This window comes from Meles meles, chromosome 15, assembly GCF_922984935.1.
Source record: "Meles meles chromosome 15, mMelMel3.1 paternal haplotype, whole genome shotgun sequence".
Taxonomy (NCBI): domain Eukaryota; kingdom Metazoa; phylum Chordata; class Mammalia; order Carnivora; family Mustelidae; genus Meles; species Meles meles.
In genome coordinates this window covers 35,973,271-35,991,957 of record NC_060080.1, presented here as the reverse complement: position 1 = coordinate 35,991,957, position 18,687 = coordinate 35,973,271, and the positions used below count along the sequence as shown (strand labels likewise).

The 18,687-nt window shown below is 39.9% G+C and overlaps 1 protein-coding gene across 5 annotated transcripts in view; it reads right to left on the bottom strand.

The window, feature by feature from the left end:
* ACOXL (acyl-CoA oxidase like) overlaps nt 1–18,687 on the bottom strand; it is a 356,730-nt gene that overhangs the window by 127,951 nt on the left and 210,092 nt on the right. For all 5 annotated transcript variants that reach the window (XM_045979259.1, XM_045979255.1, XM_045979257.1 and 2 more), the window contains one exon: nt 10,652–10,741. In XM_045979259.1, coding sequence (XP_045835215.1) covers nt 10,652–10,741 — 90 coding nt within the window. The remainder of the gene's footprint in view (nt 1–10,651; nt 10,742–18,687) is intronic.

Below are 18,687 nucleotides of genomic sequence, written 5' to 3'. Positions count from 1 at the left end.
GATGGAGAATGTGAATTAGTACAATGTCTGATTACTGAGTATTCGTTTTTTTCTTAAATAAAAGATTTATTTATTTATTAAAGAGAAAGAGAGAGAATGCGAGTGTGTATGAGCAGGAAAGGCAGAAGAAGAGGGAGAGAGAATCTCAAGCAGACTCCATGCCAAGGGTAGAGCCCAATGCAGGGCTCAGACTCAGGATCGCAAGATCACAACCTGAGCTGAAACCAAGAATCTGACCTTAACCAACTGTGCCACCCAGGTGTCCCTCTAATGACTGAATATTCTTAAGGAGAGGTTTTTTTAAAAGCAACATTTAGGTAGGAGGGAGACAAAAGAGCAGGCAACTATTAATCTAGCCCAAATTAAATGGCAATTCTTAAATAATTCTCCCTAAATTATTTACTTAACTATAGGTATCCCTAAAAGCTAAAATAATAAGGGGGCAGGGAAAAGCTGCCATCTAACATTTTAGTTTTCAGTGGACTAAACTTATAACTGAATACCATTCCAAAAATGTCTGCATTACTCCTTATGTTAGCCAATTTTTCATAAACATTTTTACATTATAAAAATTCATTTCAATACCAATTTTTTTCAATCATCCAGAGCCTTTACCACATAAAGGTAACAATCTCCAGTATTTTAATATATTTCTTTTTTTAATATTTTTTAAACTTATCAATACAAATGTTCATTTTTCTTTTTTTAATTTTATTTTTATGCAAGTGTAAGAATGCAGATGTAAGAAATGATTCAGAGAGATCTCATGTACCCTCTACCATAACATCTTCCAAAACACGGCACTGTTTCAATATCACCACCAGGAAAAATGGTGCTGGTACAATCCACAGAGCTCGTTCAGTTTTCGCTAGTTTTACATGCAGTTATGTGTGTGCATGTGTGTGCACGTGTGTGTGTGTGTGTTTAGTTCTGTTCAGTTTTATCACAAGTATACCTCTATGTGAACACCACCACAAGCAAGATATAGAACAGTTCCTTCCCAAGGATCCCTCATGCTACCTTTGTATAATCACGGCCCCTTCCCTCTCTTTTCCCTCCCTCACTCCTGGCGACGCTGACCCCGTTCTCCATCACCATGATTTTGTTATTTCTAGAATGTTATATAAATGCAATCGTACAGTATGGGACCTTTTAAGACTGGTTTCTCTCACTCAGCATCCAGGTTGTTGAGAGTCCACAGGTGTTTGTGTTTTACTGGTGAGTGTGGTATGGACGTGTCGGTCAGGCCACCCCATCACCCAGGGAAGGACATTGAGGTTGTTTCCAGCTTGGGGTTGTGTCAAATGAACATTCGTGTGCAGGTTTTGGCACAAGTACACGTTTTCATTTCTCTGAGAGTAAATGTCCAAGAGTATAATTGCTGAGTTTTATGGTAAGCACATGCTTAGTTTTTTAAGAAACTGAATACTTTTTTCTAGAGTGGCTGGAACATTTTATCCACCCACTAGTAATGTATGAGTAATACAGTTTCTCTGCTTCCTTTGGCATAATAAAAATATTATTAATATATATATATATATTTTAAGATAATCCCATTTGCGGTTTTTTTTTTCCCATTTTATTTATTTTTTCAGCATAACAGTATTCATTCTTTTTGCACAACACCCAGTGCTCCATGCAAAACGTGCCCTCCCCAAAAATATTATTAATATTTTTTAAATTTTAGTATTTTGATAGGTTTGTGGTAATATCTCAATGTGGTTTCAATTTGTAGTTCCCTAATAGCTAAGGATGTTGCTTATCTTTTCATGTTCACATTTGCCATTGGAATGTCCTCTTCAGGGAAATGTCTGTTCATGACTTTTGCCTATTTCATAATTGGATGGTTTTTTACTGTTGAGTTTTGAGAATTCTTTATATCTTCTGGACCCAAGGACTTTGTCAGATATGTGGTTTGCAATTATTTTCTCCCAGTTTTTAGCTTGTCTTTTCATCTCTCTTCATGGTCTTTCACAAAAAAGAAAGTTTTAATTTTGGTAAAGTCTAGTTTTTCAATTTTTCCTTTTATGAATTGTGCTTTAGATGTCAAATCTAAGAATTTTTTTCTAGCCCATGCTCTCAAAGATTTTCTCTTAAAAATTTTTTGTAAAAGCTTTTATAATTTTATGTTCTATATTTAAGTAGTTAACTTTGAGTTAAAACTTTTATAAGGAAACTTAGGTCAAGGTTTATTTTTTGAAGAACCTCCCATACTGTTTTCCATATTGGCTGTACCAATTTACAATCTCACCAACAGTGCACAAGGGTTCCCTTTTCTCTGAATCCTTGCTAATATGTTTTATCTTTTGGTTTTGTTCTGTTTTTACAAAAGCCATCCTAACAGGTGTGAGGGGATATCTCATGGTGGTTTTCATCTGCATCTCCTTGGTGATTAGTAATGTTAAGCACTTTTTCATGTATCTATTGGACATTTTCAGGTCTTCTTTAGAAAACTGTTCAGGTCTTTTTTTCATTTTTAAATTGGGTTATTTTCTTTTTTGCCAATGAGTTGTATAACTCCCTTATATATTTTGTATATTAGCCCATTATAAGATATATGGTTTGCAAATATTCCTTTCCATTCCATACACTGTCTTTTCTTTTGTTCGTTGTTTCTTTTTGAGAAGAAGCCTTTTACTTTGATGCAGTCCTTCTTTCAGTTTTGGGGCTTGTGTTTGGGTATCATATCTAAAACAATTGTTGCCAAGACCAATGTCTAGGAACTTTTTCCCTGTTTTCTTCTGGAAGTGTTACAGTTTCAAGTCTTATGTTTATGTGTTTAATCCATTTCAAGTTAATTTCTGTGAATGGTGTAAGATAGGGGTCCAATTTCATTTTTTTTTCATGTCAACATCCAGTTTTCCCAGCACTATGGATTAAAGAGATTATCCTTCCTCCATTGAGTATTCTTAGCTCCTTTGCCAAATATTAGTTGACTGGACATGCATGGATTTATTTCCAGGTTCTTCATTCTGTTCCTTTGGTCCATATGTCCTTCTTCATGCCAGTACTACCAGTACCACACTCTTTGGATTATTATAACTTTGTAATATAGTTTAAAATCAGAAAGTGTAATGCCTTCAGCTTTGTTCTTTCTCAGGATTGCTTTGATTACTCAGGGTCCTTTATGGTTCCATACAAACTTTAGGATTCTTTTTTCTATCTGTGATAAATGCTATTGGAATTTTTATAGGAATTACATTGAATCTATAGATTCAGTATGAATATTTGGGTAGTATGAACATTTTACAATATTAATTCTTCCAATCTATGAGCATGGAATTTTTTTTTTTATTTGTTGTGCCTTCTTTAAATTCTTCCATCAAAGTCATATAGTTATCAGTGTTCAGATGTTTTATTTATTTCTAGGTATTTTATTGTCTTTGGTGCTGTTATAAACAGGATTGATTTCTTTACTTCTTTTTCAGATATTTTGTTGTTAGTGTACAGAAATGCAACTGGATTGTGTATGTTGATTTTGTAGCCAGTAACTTTACTAAATACATTTATTGGTTCTAGCAACTTTTGGTGGATTCTTTAGATTTCTATAGACAAGATCACATCATCTGCAAACAGAAACAACGTTATTTCTTCCTTTCCAATTTATATGCCTTTTCTTTTTCTTGCCTAATTTCACTGGCAAGGACTTCCAGGACTATGAAGAGTAAGAGTAGTGACAGTGGGTACCTTGTCTTGTTCCCGATCTTAGAGGAAAAGCTTTCAACCCTTCACTGTTGGGTATGTTACTGGGTTTTAGTCTCATAAAATTGGTTTTTAGTCTAATATAAAAAGTATACAATTGGAAAAGATAGATGTTAGGATTTTGATCTTCTGAAATGTGAAAAGATTTGTTTTGTGACCTAACGCAATCTATTCTGGAGAATGTTCCATGTGCATACATAAAGAATGCGCATTCTGCTATTATTGGATGGAATGTTCTGTATTTGTTACGTCCATTTGGTCTAAAGTATATTTCAAGTCTAAAGTTTCCCTCTCACTTTTCCATCTGGATGATCTATCCATTACTGAAAGTGAGATATTAAAGTCGCCTACAATTATTGCACTATTTCTCCTTTCAGATCTATTAGTATTTGTTTAATATACTTAAGTAGTCCAATGTTGGGTGCATTATATTTACAATTATTATAACCTTTTCATGAATTGACCCATTTATCATTATATAATGACCTTCTTTGTCTCTTGTTAGATTTTCTGACTTAAATTCTATTTTGTCTGATGTAAGTGTAGCTACCCTTGATCCCGTTTGGTTTCCATTTGCATGGAGTGTCTTTTCCATCCCTTCATTGTGAGCCTGTGTGTGTCCTTAAAGTTGAAGTCAGTCTCTTATATACAGCATATAGTTGGGTATTGTTTTGTTTTTATTTTTATTCCATTCGGCCACTTTATGCCTTTTGACTGGAGAATTTAATCCATTTACATTTAAATAATTACTTATATGTAAGGATTTATTTACACCATCTTATTATTTTCTGGCTCTTTTGTAGTTCCGTTGTTCGTTTTTCCCCCTCTTACCATCTTCTTTTGTGATTTGGTGATTTTCCATAAACATACACTTTGATTGTCTCTCCTTACTTTTTGTGTCTACTACAGTTTTTTGGTTTGTAATTATCATGGGTCTTACAGAAAATACTGTTAAGATAAAACAGTCTAGGGGTGCCTGGGTGGCTCAGTGGGTTAAGGCCTCTGCCTTCAGCTTGGGTCATGATCCCAGGGTCCTGGTATCAAGCCCCGCATCTGGCTCTCTACTCAGCAGGGAGCCTGCTTTCTCCTCCTCTCTCTCTTCTCTCTGCCTGCCTCTCTGCCTACATGTGATCTCTATCTGTCAAATAAATAAATAAAATTAAAAAAAAAGATCTAACAGTTTATTTTGAGCTCCATCACATAAAAAATTCAACCTTTTTACTCTTCCCCATTTTGTTTTTGAGGTCATAATTTGTATCTTTTTATTTTGTGTATCCCTTAACAAATTGTTATAATTATTTTTAATAATTTGTCCTTTAACCTTTATACTAGGGTTGAATGTTTAACATATCACCATATTCCAGTATTAGAATATTCTAAATCTGGTTATATGTTTACTTTTACTATTGTGTTTTATATTTTCATATGTTTTCATGTTACTAATTAGCATCCTTTCATTTCAGCTTGAAGAACTCCTTTCATCATTTTTTACAAGGCAGGTCTAGTGGTGATGAACTCCCTCAGCTTTTATTGCTTGAGAAAGTCTATAACTCTCCTTCATTTTTGGAGAACAACTTTTTTTTTTTTTTAAGATTTATTTATTTGACAGAGACAGAGAGAGAGAGAGAGGGGGATCGAGCGCACAAGTAGGCAGAGAGGCAGGCAGAGAGAGGGGAGGAAGCAGGCTCCCTGCCAAGCAGAGACCCCAATGCAGGGCTCGATCCCAGGACCCTGAGACCATGACCTGAGAAAGCAGAGAGGCTTATTTAACCCACTGAGCCAACCAGGCGCCCCTGGAGAACAACTTTTTCAGGTTAAATATTTTTGTTTAGCAGGTTTTTTTGTGTTTTTTTTTTTCTTTCAGCATTTGAATATATCGTCTCACTCTCTACTGGCCTGCAAAGTTTCTACTGAAAAAACCCTTATTGGAGGTTCTCTTGTATTTGAGGAATATTTTTCTCTTGCTGCTTTTAAAATTCCTTGTCTTTTATTTTAGACAGTTTTATTATAATATACACTGAAGAAGATCTTTTTGAGTTGAAAGTTTTGGAGGGCTTATGAGCTTCATGAAGTTGGATATCCAAATCTCTTCCCAGAGTTGGAACATTCTCAACCATTATTTCTTTAATAAACTTTCTACCCCTTTCTCCCTCTCTCCTCCTTCTGAGATTCCAGCATGCATAGATTGCTTTTCTTAATGGTGTCCCATAGTTCAGAGAGGCTTTCTTCACTCTTTTTCCTTCATTTTTCCTTTGTTCTCCTCTGACTGGATAATTTCAAATGATCTGTTTTTTTCTCCTTCACAAATTCTTTTTCTGCTCAGTCAGGTCTGCTGTTAATGTTCTCTACTGCATCTTTCATTTCATTCACTGTGTTCCCCAACTCCATAATTCCTATCTGATTCTTTTTTAAAAAAGATTTTATTTATTTATTTGAGAGAGAGAGAGAGAGAAATAGAGAGAGAGAGCATGAACAGGGGGAGAGAGAGAAGCAGACTCCCTGCTGAGCAGGGAGCCCAACCTGGGGCTCAATCCAAGGACCCTGGGATCATAACTTGAACTAAAGGCAGATGCCCCACTGACTGAGCCTAGGTGGTGCCCCTATTTGAGTCTTTTTAATGATTTCTATTTCTTTGTGAAATTTCTCATTTTTTAAATGTATTGCTTTCCTGCTTTTATTGAATTATCTTTCTGGGTTTTCTTATAGTTCACTGAGCTTCCTTAAAACAACTATTTTGAATAGCTTATCAGGAAAATTGCAGATCTCCATTTCTTTGGAGTCAGTTACTAGAAAATCATTGTTTCCCTTTTGTGGTGTCACATATCTTTCATTTCTCATGTTCCTTGAAGTCTTGCATTGCTGTCTTCACATTTGAAGAATTCACCTCCTCTAGTCTTTACTGACTGGCTTTGGGAGAGAAATACCTTCCATCAGCCCTGTATGAATTCTGAAGCTTTCTCAGACCTTCTATGGATACACATGTTCCACACTTCTTATTCCCTCTTAGGGAATAGTTTCTAAGATTGTATGACTTCTTTTGATCCTACAAAAGCAGGATTAGTGCTTAAAGCTTTCTGTTTACTTTCCCCCGGGGGTACGGACTGCTCAAGGTTGTATGCTTTCTTCCAATCCCACAGAGTCAGGTTGGCTTTCTGTATGTGTTCACTAGCTGTCTGCGAAGGCTGGCTCTGGCTGCCCTTGGGAATGAACGCTGATAACTGGCCATGGAGTAGTGACGTGTGTGACTGAGGCATGTAGAGCACTGTGGGAGCCTGTGGACCAACATGGAGGATCTGTAAGTGAGGTGTCCCCGTGGCTCATAAGTGGGTTTCCTGAACGAGTCTGCAAAGCAGTTAGGAGGATCCATGTCCGATCACGGTCCTCTGAGAGCCGTGGCTGCTATTCTCCCAGCTGCTCCTTGCACTCTATGTCATGTAACACACCTCAGAAATCTCAGTGAGAGGAGAAAGGAATGGGCCTCTTGGGCAGTGCCCCACACAAGTGGGTAAGCTGGGTGCTCACGCACATGCTCCCCACTTCCCCTGTGGGAAAAATCGCATGCCACTGAGCTGTGCTGTCTTGAGGGAGGGCTGACACAGGTAAAGTGAAACTGTTCCTTTTACCCTCTTCAATGCATCCAATCTCATTACTTTTTGCTCAAACGGTGTGCTGGAACCTCACTGGACTTCTGGACTTACACAAAGGCACTATCATCCTCGGATGATTATCAGAATTGGTGTTCTTTGGGCATAAGATGGCAGAAAACTCCTATTTCACCATTTTGATGATGTCTTAGAATAAGCTTGTCTGTGTCTACAGAAAACTTTGTTGTGATTTTAATGGGAATTTCATTAAATGTATAGATCAGTTTGGGCAGAATTGACATTTTCCTACACAGAGTCATCCAATTGATGAATATAGTATGTCTCTCCATTTATCTAGGATTTTTTTATTTCTTTGAAGCATTTTGTAATTATCAGCCCATAGATCTTATGCATGTCTATTGGATTTACACTTAAGTATGTCCTTTTCTTTGGAATAATTATAAATGATATTGTGTGTTTAATTTCAGTTTTCACATCTGTTATTAGTACACAGAAATGAGACTGACTTTTGTGTATTGATCTTATATCCTGGAGTCTTACAAGATCAGTTCTAAGAGTTTTGGGGTAGATTCCATGGATTTTTCTACGTAGATAATCACATAATGTGCAAACAGGGAAAGTTTTTATTTCTTCCCTTCTATTATCTATGTCTTTTAATTTCTTTTTCTTGCCTTATTGTACTGATATAACTTCTAGGTCTATGTTGAATAACAGTAGTGCCAATGGACATCCTTGATTTGATCCTGCTTTTAGGAGGAAAGTATTCAGTATTTCACCAGTAAGCATGATGTTAGTTACGTTTTTTTGTACGCATTTTTTATCAAGTTCAAAAATTCCCTCGTATTCCAGTCTGGTAAGATTTTGCATCAACATTTTGTCAAAAGCTTTAGATGTATAAACCAATATGATCATGTGATTTTTTTCTCCTGTAGTCTGATGATATTATGAACTACATCAACTGATTTTTGAATGCTGAAGCAGTCTTGCCTATCAGGAATAAATACCATTTGGCTGTGGTGTATAATTATTTTTATACACTGTCAGATTCAATTTGTTAATATGTTGTTGGAAGATTCCCGCATCTAAATTTATAAGAGTTATTGATATGTAGTCTTCCCTTTTTTGTAGTGTCTATTTTTGGTATCAGAGTAATACAAACTATATAAAATGAATTGGGGGGACCTTGGCGGTTCAGCTGGTTAAACATTCCACTCTTGACTTCGGCTCAGGTCATGATATCATGGCCATGAAATCGAGTACCACGTTGGGCTCTGTGTTGGGCATGGAGCCTGCTTAAGATACTCTCTCTCCCTCTGCCCCTCCCCCAGCTCATGCATGCTCTGTCTATAAAAAAAAATTGAAATAAAAAAATGAGTTGGGAAGTGTTTTCTTCTCTTCTATTTTCTGGGAGAGACTGCATAAAATTCTTCCTTAAGTGTTTGATAAATTCTCCAATGAAACCTTGGCCCAGAGATTTCTTTGGGGGAAGCATTTTATTATTATTAAAAATTCAATTTCTGTAAGATTATAGGACTATTCAGGTTGACTATTCAAGTTGGTTAGATTTGGGTGTTTGTGGTTTTGAGGAATTGGTCGATTTGACTAAGTCTTCAAATTTATTAACATAAAGTTATTTTCTAGTGTTCCTTCATCATTTTCTTAGTTCCTCCAGGATAACTAGTGATATACCCAGTCTCTTTCCTAATACTGATGACTTGAGTCTTCTCATTTTTTTTTTATCAGACCTCCTGGGTCAGTCTAGTTGATGACCTTCATTCTAGTTGTGGAGGTGGGGGCTCAACTCTCCACTGGATCCTGCTGACACTGGGAGACAGGGTTAAGGGTACTGGTGATCTGTTTCACCTTACATCAGTCTTGTTGCTGCTCAGTAGAAATGGAGGCTTAGCTTACTAATGGGCCCTGCTGACACTACCCTGATATAAAAATCTAAGCTCCACTTGCTTCCACTAGGCAGGGGATAGAAGATTCGTTCCCTGCTCAGCCCCACCAATAGCACCACATTGAGTAACGGGAGTGTTACCACCGGCTACCAGTGTCTGACTACTGCCATGGATCCGAAGTCAGGCAAAAGATCAGTTCCTGCCAGGTTCTGCTGAAACTGGTGTATGTGTGTGTGTGTGTTCAGTTTTTCCATTTTGTTTGACTGATGTACAGAGAATATAGCTAGAAAGGTTTTTGTTTTGTTTGTTTGTTTGTTTGTTTTAATCATTAGGCCAACATCCTCCCTGTCCTTTGGGTAGGGAGAACAAGGTTTTTCTTGGTTTGTCTATGCCTATTAGAGATTCAGGTCATACATATATGCCCTTACCCAGGTTATATGGAAGGCAATAAGGAAACCCAGACAACTTACTGCCTTTCCCTTCCTCCAGTTCCAAGCTCCCTAGGCAGCCTGCCTTCGTCTTTCTCCCTTTCAGAGTCTTCCTATGCTCGTTTGTTGTGTTATGTCCAGAGTGTTCATTTATTAAGAGGGAGGACCTGGGAGGAATAGGGCCATTCCATCCTAGCAGAATCAGGAGTCCCTGTTTTCTTTTTGTAAAAATACCAAATTGTAATCCTATTGTATATATAGTTTTATATCATTTTTACTTATCATATCATAAGTTTTTAATTTCTGTAATAAACCCTTGTAAGTACAATTTTGAAAGCTATATAATTCCTCATTGAGTGGCCAGAACATGATTTACATAATCATTTTCATATTGTTGAAAATTTAGATTCCAACATTATTACTATAATAAATAATGTACTAATGAAAACGTTTATGCCCTAAAGTTTTTCTGTATTTAGGATTATTATCTTAGATAGTCCCAGACGTGGAATCACGCACAGCCTAATAGCAACATGGAAGAGTGCCTCTTTTGTTCTCACCAACACTGGGACTTCAACATGCTCTTAAACATGAGCCAATTTGTTGGAGAAACAGCAGTACGGTATGCCCTCATGTGCATGTCTCTGATCACCAGGGAGCTTGGTCAATTGCCCTCCTTTTATAACCTGCCTTTTCGTGCCTTTCTCCTGTTCATCTTCTGGGTCCTCAAGTATTCTTTTGGAATAGACTTCCAGCAGAAGGATCTGACTAAAACTGGTTGAAGTTTTCTTCAACCAAGAAAGATATAGGGCAATGTCAAAGATAAGCTAGGAGAGAAATAATTTAATCTCCTGTTCAACTACTGCAAAAATCAAGGGCTTAACAGGAAAACACCTGCCAATTAAATGAAGACATCAGGTGAAGATAAAACATATGAAACACTTCAGATTTCTGGATCACTCTTGATCTTGAAAGGTATGCCGTTTAAGAAGAATAAACATTTCCTGAATCTTACCTGCAGCATAACAACATTGTCACCTTCAAAAGTCACAAACACATCTGTGTCGCATTTTAGGCCCGAGATTCGGTTTTCCATCATGTAACCCTATTGCAGAAAAAAGAAAAGAAACATATTTCAAATTTCCAATTCCACCATTGTAAAGGACTAACACTTTCTTTGAAATTAAACAAAAACACAGAAAATGGAAAAGAATAAAATAACTATGTTTTCCTGCCCAGAATAACCATTCTAAGAATTTTGAGCCATCACACTTGCTTTTGATCCAGAAATATTTTTGTGGATTTGCCTTCATTATTAGTAAAATCATTTGAAAACGGTCATGTCGCATTTTTCTGAAATAGTTCAGCAAATTGTGCTGATTTTTTTTCTCTCTTCCAAATCTTGTGAATTCTAATAAATGTCAAGAAATTAGTGATTTCGTCCTAAAATACGCAGGAGAATGAAGCCTCCTCAAACCCCATCCCTATCAAAATTAGCACATGTACCTGGTTCTTGGGACACAAAATAAAAATCCTAAATTGCCACTCTGCATGTTAATATCATTAAACACTTTGCGTTATAAATTCACACTCTAGTTTCCAGCTAGTTTTTTCTTTTTTTTTTTTTTTTAACTTCCTGAAATCCTTATTTAAATGGCAGTAGCCTGCTGCTCATTTTCAAAGTGTTGACAGTATTTCTGCACACAAACTGGGAGAAGCAGCTGCTCAAGGGAAAGTCGATCAGCCCAAGGCAAAATGTGGAGCAGCAAAGTTTGCCTTTGTTTGGCCTCGGGCCCTTCCCCTTCTGAAAGCCGCAGCGCTGTATTTCTTCCAGTTCGTTGCTCTCCCCATTAAATTCCCAGAATCTTTCCCACTCTCGAAATCTGCTTCCACAAATCAATCCTGCCTAAGTAAGTTATAGCAGAGGTGACTGTCACGCTACTTCTCCCAGGAGTATTTGCAGTTAGCACTGCAGCTCTGAAGAAGGAAAGACCAGATTTAGCCCCTGCTGAAATCTTCAAGCCACACAGAGTCTCACAGAAGGGTGCTCCCATGAGCAGCCAGACACTCCTATCTCAAGACACCTTAATGCCCTGGGGGACCACCTTTATTTCTGAAAATGACCATTTGAGTCAGAAAAGCCAGCACTTCCAGGGACCTGCTGCCTGTGAGCACCACCGCTTTGTGGCCCAAGAGCCTTCCTCTGAGGTCCCTACTTTCCTTTCCCACCCCCCCCAGTCAGCATGGTGGCCGTCTGGGCAGGCCAAACTGAGCGTTCTCATCTGCGGGAATACTTAATTACTTTCGTAAATGTAAACAGGGTGTATTTATGGAAAAATAAATCAGTAGCATTTCCAACCTACCCCAATCTTGTGCCATAACCACAGGGTTAAACCCACCCCACAGGCAGACCACGTGAAATCAGGTTCTGACTGAATGTGACCAGAGCCCACAGTGCTTCCCAGCCACAAGGCCATAGCTGACTCATTTTCATCATCGTCGTGCTACCATTGATTGAGTACCCACCACAAGCCAGATTCTGGACTGAGTGCTTTGCCGAAAGAAACCTCACCTATTAATGCACGTAATCCCCTTCATTCTTACAACAGCCATGTGAGGTAGGCATGACCCCATTTTGCAGATGAAGAAAGGGAGGCTTGAGAGCTATGTCGGAATGATCTTGAATCTATCAAGTTCTGGTGCGGAAAAGATTAACACTACTGATACCACCTCGGTGTTAGGAAGAACATTCGTACTTAAGGGGCATAGTGGCTAAGTGCTCAAAATAAGGATTTTGAAGAAACAATCCTTTTTCTTTTGGTGCTTTGCTCTGGTCTCCCCCAGTAGGGATGGGAGTGCCTGGTTCTTTGTTGTTCTCTGACTCTTCCGAATTTATACACACGCTGTGCTGGGAGAAACCAGGACCGCCAGGACTTTAAAATGACCTGAGAGATTATTTACTCAAAACGCAGCAAAATCAGCAAACAAATAACAACAGTCTCTCAGGGAATGGGCAAGGGAGTCCTGTGAACATACAGATGCTCTTAGGTTCGTTCTTCCAATACAGTGTAATTGATTTCTCTTCTAGATAGTGAAACTCAACCTTGAACCCTTCTTCATGTTTGAAAATCGAGTAAAACCACATGATTGCTTTCATGAAGATTCCAGACTCTCCAGGGCCCAGACCCAGCAGAGGTAGAAAGCACACAGCCTTTGCAGAGCTTGCAGACAGCTGAAAACAAAATAGCCAGGAGAAAACCCAAAGCCAACCCCATGCAAGGCACGGCTGTGGCTGGCACGTTGCTTCCAATCTCCCGAAACCACCAAGGGGATAGTTATGATCTAATTTCCTTAGAAAAGGCCAGAGAGGGCTATCTTCATAAAAATCTAAATCTTCGAAATATCTGGGGTGACCCATTGAGGAACTAACAATGCTCAAGTCCCAGGTATCTGAGTTCTGTGTGAATGTGCACCCAAGTTTAGAGGAAAGACACACAACCCAGAGAGTTACTGAATGCAGACCTGCAGCCATCTTCTTGAGGGACTTCAATTCTAAATTCGGATCCCTGAACTCTCGGGGAGGGACAAATGATTATAAACAGTGTGTGTGTGTGTGTGTGTGTGTGTGTGTGTGTGTGTGTGTGTGTGATTTTCTAATTAAAAATGAACTTGGGTTTTTAAATTAATTACTAAAAGCAATACACAAGCATTATTTTAAAAAATGAGAAGAGAGAGGAAAAACCCACAAAAAAAGAAAAAATAAAGTCATTTGTAATCTCATGATGTAGGACATAAAAGGGTGCCCGCGAAAGAAAGACCCCAGGAAAGAGGCTTGGAATAGGAGCTGAGATTACAAGGACAGAGGTAAGTGTTGAGAAGAGAAAAGTAGGGAGGGACTGGGAAACCAGAAGGGCAGATCTGGGTAAAGGAAACCATGGAGTGTTCCAGAGAGAAGAGGATATTGATTGAACATGCTGGAGTTAGAGAAGACTGAAGAGTGAGTTGGGTGTGAGGAAAGCCAGAAGCAGATGAGTAAGACAGGAAAGTAAGAGTGCTGGATTTAGGGAAAGAGGAACTCTGTTAACCTCATAGGCACTCACAGCACCCATGGGTGGCAAGCTGGGGGGCAGTCCTGGGCTCTGCGGTCTGAGACTGTTTCCATGTCAGGTCACAACCCAGAAGTTGTTACCTCTGCAAAGCTTTATAAACCAGTGCCACAGGATGTGCCGAGAAAAGGGACAGTCACGGTTGTTACTGAGAACCAATTCTATGTTCTGTGTTACATCCAATATTTCATTTCCACCCTTCACAACGACATCTCAGCACCCCTGTTTGGGGATGAGAAAGTTGAGAGTCGGTGAGGTTTTCTGACCCTGCTCCTGCCACAGTGGCTCCTGGCCCACCCCCTGGGGTTTTGCAGTGTTTTTCCCCTATCTGGAGCAATGCCCCCAGCTCTCCAAGGGGGCTCTCTTTCCTCTCATTTCTGTCTCTGGTCCAAAGTTCCCACTGCTGGGAGGCCATCCCTGATCCTTCTGTCCCAAAGAGTCCCTCCCCCCGCCACCTTTTCTCCCCATCTCTTCACCTCAATTAATTTTTTTTATAGCATTTCCAGGTATCTTTCTAAGCAGAGGACGTTGGTGCACAGACACACAAAGACGGAAGAGCATGTAAAGACACAGGGAGGAGAAGACAATCACAAACCAAACAGAGAAGCCTCAGAAGCAACACACCCTGCCAACCCCCGATGTTGGACTTTTAGCCTCTAGGACTGTGAGAAAATAAATTTCTGTTTTTCAAGGCTCTCAGTTGGAGGTATTTCGTGATGGCAGTCGGTGCGGACTAACTCAGAGTACGGCTGCGTGTGTGCATACACATACGGAGACAAATCAATGCGAACGGCTTCTCTAACAGGAGTAAATCCTCTGGAGTCGAAGGAAATCCTCCTCTAAGCCATTATCTCGAGGGGCTCAACAGCACCTTGGGAAACGGAATGGCAGTCCCATAAGCTTTCTTTTTTCCACATTGGACTCCTAAGGAAGGGCATTTGCTTATACATTTCTGGCTGGGGTAGGGGAGCAGATGAGGAAAAAAGAGGGAAGTGAGGGAAGAAACAGGTTTCATCTCCCCGAAAGTGAATAATATTTTCCATTAGCTTATTTCACTCTTAATTAAAAAAAGAAACATAGAATAGACAGAGGGAACTCTAAACTGCACGCTCCAAAGCCAACAGAATCCTCAGGGGGTCATGCAGCCCAGAATCTGGTCTCCCCGAAGAAAGAGCACACCGGGTAGATGTGTTACTCTATCTCTGCCTTCTGGGTTACATCGAGCCTCTTAGCAAGTAATTGTGAATGTCATTAAGGTTGTGTCCCATTTCAGTAAGAGCCCCATGCAACATATTTTATGATTCAAGCTTTGTACACTGAAAGTTTAATATTTTCCTGCTGTTTTTAACATCTCTGAATTTTTTTTTTTACTGTATGATTACATTTAATAAATGGATCAGAACAAATTAGAAACAGGCTTTCTTCCCTCCTTTTAAGCAAATTGAGGGTAAATTTTGTTAATTTGAAGAAGAAGAAACAGACAAAATCAATCTTATCTTCACTTTGTTAGGGGAGGGTCGATCGGAAATACAGACACTGACCCACCCAGCAGAAAGAACTGTGTCTTAGAGTTGTGTTAATTTATACCTGTGTCTCTCCACCACCCCAAATGGGGCAGAGCCTGTACACATGGGCAGCTGACATGTGTGAGATTCACCGCACCCTTTCCTGAGACAGCTGTGGTCTGAGTGGAGTCTTCTGACAGCCAGAGTTCAAGCCACAACAGATGATGGATGTTCCTATGGAAGTGATGACAAGTTGCCCTGCCCTGCCCTGTTTGCTTTGAGGTGACCCTGCATTGTCAGGGCTTATGAACCCTGAGAGCGGGTGGGAGGAAGTTCATTCGCGGGTCCTGTCACCAAATGTATAGTGAGAGTCTCAAGCCTCAGGTACTATGCTATGCACTGCAACCAAAGACATAATCCCATCCTCAGAAGAGAGATAGGTGTTGCTCAGGTAGACAAATAAAATAAGTAATTAAAAAATCTGTGGTAAGTGCCAAAAAGGAGACAATCGGGGTTCCATGGGAAAAATGTAACAAGAAAGAATTCTTCTAACCTAGATGCCAAAGAATGTTTTCAGAGGGCTTGTTTAACTTGGAACCTTAAAGAAGAGGAGTCAGCAAAGCAGTGGGAGAAAGCTTGCACTCTGAGGCCACGAAGGAGCACAGAAAGCTCGGGGACTGGAAAGAAGGCTGACTTGGAGGTGGTAAGTTGTGGGAGAGTGGCCCAAAGATAAGGTGGAAGAGGTAGATAGGGTTCCAGTGTACTCAGGAGCCATTTGGGGATTCATTTTAGGTTAGCAGAGGTACAAAGTCATAAAAGAATTTTGAGCTTTGGAGTAAGATGACCTGTGATTTTACAAGATGACGATAGCACTGAGTGAGCACAGCCCACAGCAGGCAAGAGAGAAGTTGAACAATTGGTGGCGGAGACATGGCGGCATGGAGGTAGAGGGAGAGGGCCTCAGAGGGTTGAGTATGTGCATGAGAAGGAGGAAGTCTGGGCCACATGAACGGTATGTGTATGGTGGGGTGTCTACTGCGTTGGAGAATCCTAGAGCAGGAGGATGTTTGAGTGAAAGACCAAACATTCATATCTGTCAATGTTCGGTGTGAGAGAGTCCATGAGCTATCCAAGAGGACGGGTCAAAGTGAAAGTTGGAAACGAGACTCCGGACATGTGAAAAGATGTCTGGGATGGAGATGTAAATTAGAAAGCCCTCACCATACAGGTAGTATTTAGAACCTCAGGAAAAGACAGAGTCATCAAGAGTGTGAATACACAAAGAAGAGAGAACTTAGGCTCACGTTCTAGAAAATGCCAAATTCAGAAGCACACAGAGGCATGTGGTATAGATAAAGAAGCAGGAAGAAAGTCAGAGAGTATGGTGTCCCAAAGGCTGAGAGAGAGTGTATCTGTGAGGGAGAGGTCTGTTGTGAAGAATGCTTCTGAGCACTCAGGCAGGTGAGGACTGAGTAGTCCTTTGGACTGAGCCATAGGGAATCAACAACAACTGGACTAAAACCGTTTAGGTAGCACGGAGCGGGGAAAGCCAGATTTGTCTCCGGCAATATGGCAGACTAGATATTCTTTTTAAAAACTCTCCAGTGTGGGGGCCTGGGTGGCTCCATGGATAAAGCCTCTGCCTTCGGCTCAGGTCATGGTCTCAAGGTCCTGGGATGGAGCCCCACATCAGGCTCTCTGCTCAGCAGGGAGTCTGCTTCCCCTCTGTCTCTGCCTGCCTCTCTGCCTGCCTCTCTGCCTCTTGTGATCTCTGTCAAATAAATAAATAAAATCTTTAAAACAAACAAACAAACAAAAACAACAAAAATACTCTCCAGTGGAGGGGCCCCTGGGTGGCTCAGTTGATTAAAACTCTGACTCTTGGTTCTGGCTCAGGTCGTGATCTCAGGGTCTTAAGATTGAGCACCATGTGGGGGTCTGTGCCCAGCACAGAGTCTGCTTGTCTCTCTCCCTCTGCCCCTCCCCCTGCTTTCTCTCAAATAAATAAATAAAATATTTTTAAAAAATGCTTTCTGGTAGAAATAAAAAAACATGCTCATAAAATATTTTTTAAAAATCATTTTGAATACATAGTTAAGCTAATAAAGAGAAGTACTCACAGGCTGAACACAATGAGAGAGCATCGACTCCGAAAGCGTAGCAGGTGTTGAAGCCAGAAAAGAGGTTATATAAAGACACCTACACAAACATGGTATCCTGGAAAATAGCGCCTACCATGAGTAAAGTAAGAAAACATCACCCCTCAACCAAGAACATAACAAGGAAGTTGGGTAGTCTCAGCTCTGGCTGTGGGTGGAAAGAAACATCATTCCTTAGAGTTTTCAACTATGCCTGCATTTAGGTGACTCTGGGACCAGAATCCGTATTTACCACGAGGCCCTCAGAGCCCCAAACAGAGGAGCCAACTTAAAGTGGGTTGTTTATACAAACGACTAACAGACACATGAAAAAATGTTCATCATCACTAGCCATCGGGGAGATTCAAATCAAAACCACATTGAGATACCACCTTACACCAGTTAGAATGGCCAAAATTAACAAGACAGTAAACAACAAGTGTTGGAGAGGATGTGGAGAAAGGGAACCCTCTTCCACTGTTGGTGGGAATGCAAGTTGGTGCAGCCACTTTGGAAGACAGTGTGGAGATTCCTTAAGAAATTAAAAATAGAACTACCCTATGACCCTGAAATTGCACTACTGTGTATTCACCCCAGAGATACAGATGTAGTGAACAGAAGGGCCATCTGTACTCCAATGTTCATAGCAGCAATAGCCACAGTCGCCAAACTGTGGAAAGAACCAAGATGCCTTTCAACGGACGAATGGATAAAGAAGATGTGGTCCATATATACAATGGAGTATTATGCCTCCATCAGAAAGGATGAATACCCAATTTTTGTTCCAACATGGATGGGACTGGAGGAGATTATGCTGAGTGAAAGAAGTCAAGCAAAGAGAGTCAATTATCATATGGTTTTGCTTATTTGTGGAGCATAAGGAATAACACAAAGGATATTGGGTGAAGGAGAGAAGTGAGTTGGGGGAAATCGGAGGGGGAGACAAACCATGAGAGACTGTGGACTCTGAAAAACAACCTGAGGGTTTTGGAGGGGTGGGGGATGGGAGGTTGGGTAAGCCTGTGGTGGGTATTATGGAGGGCATGTATTGCATGGAGCACTGGGTGCGGGTGCATAAACAATGAATTCTGGAACACTGAAAATAAATTAAAAAAATAAATAAAATTTTTTTAAGAATAAATAAAAATAAAGTAGGTCGTTTAAAGCTGGTATCTTCAGGCCACTGGCAAAGGTAAATGCAGATCCTTGCTGGTCTGAAAGAACTATCAAGATAAAGTTCCAAATATCATGAGCTCAATTAAAAAAAAAATCACAAGGAAAAATAAAGAAATATCAGAAGAG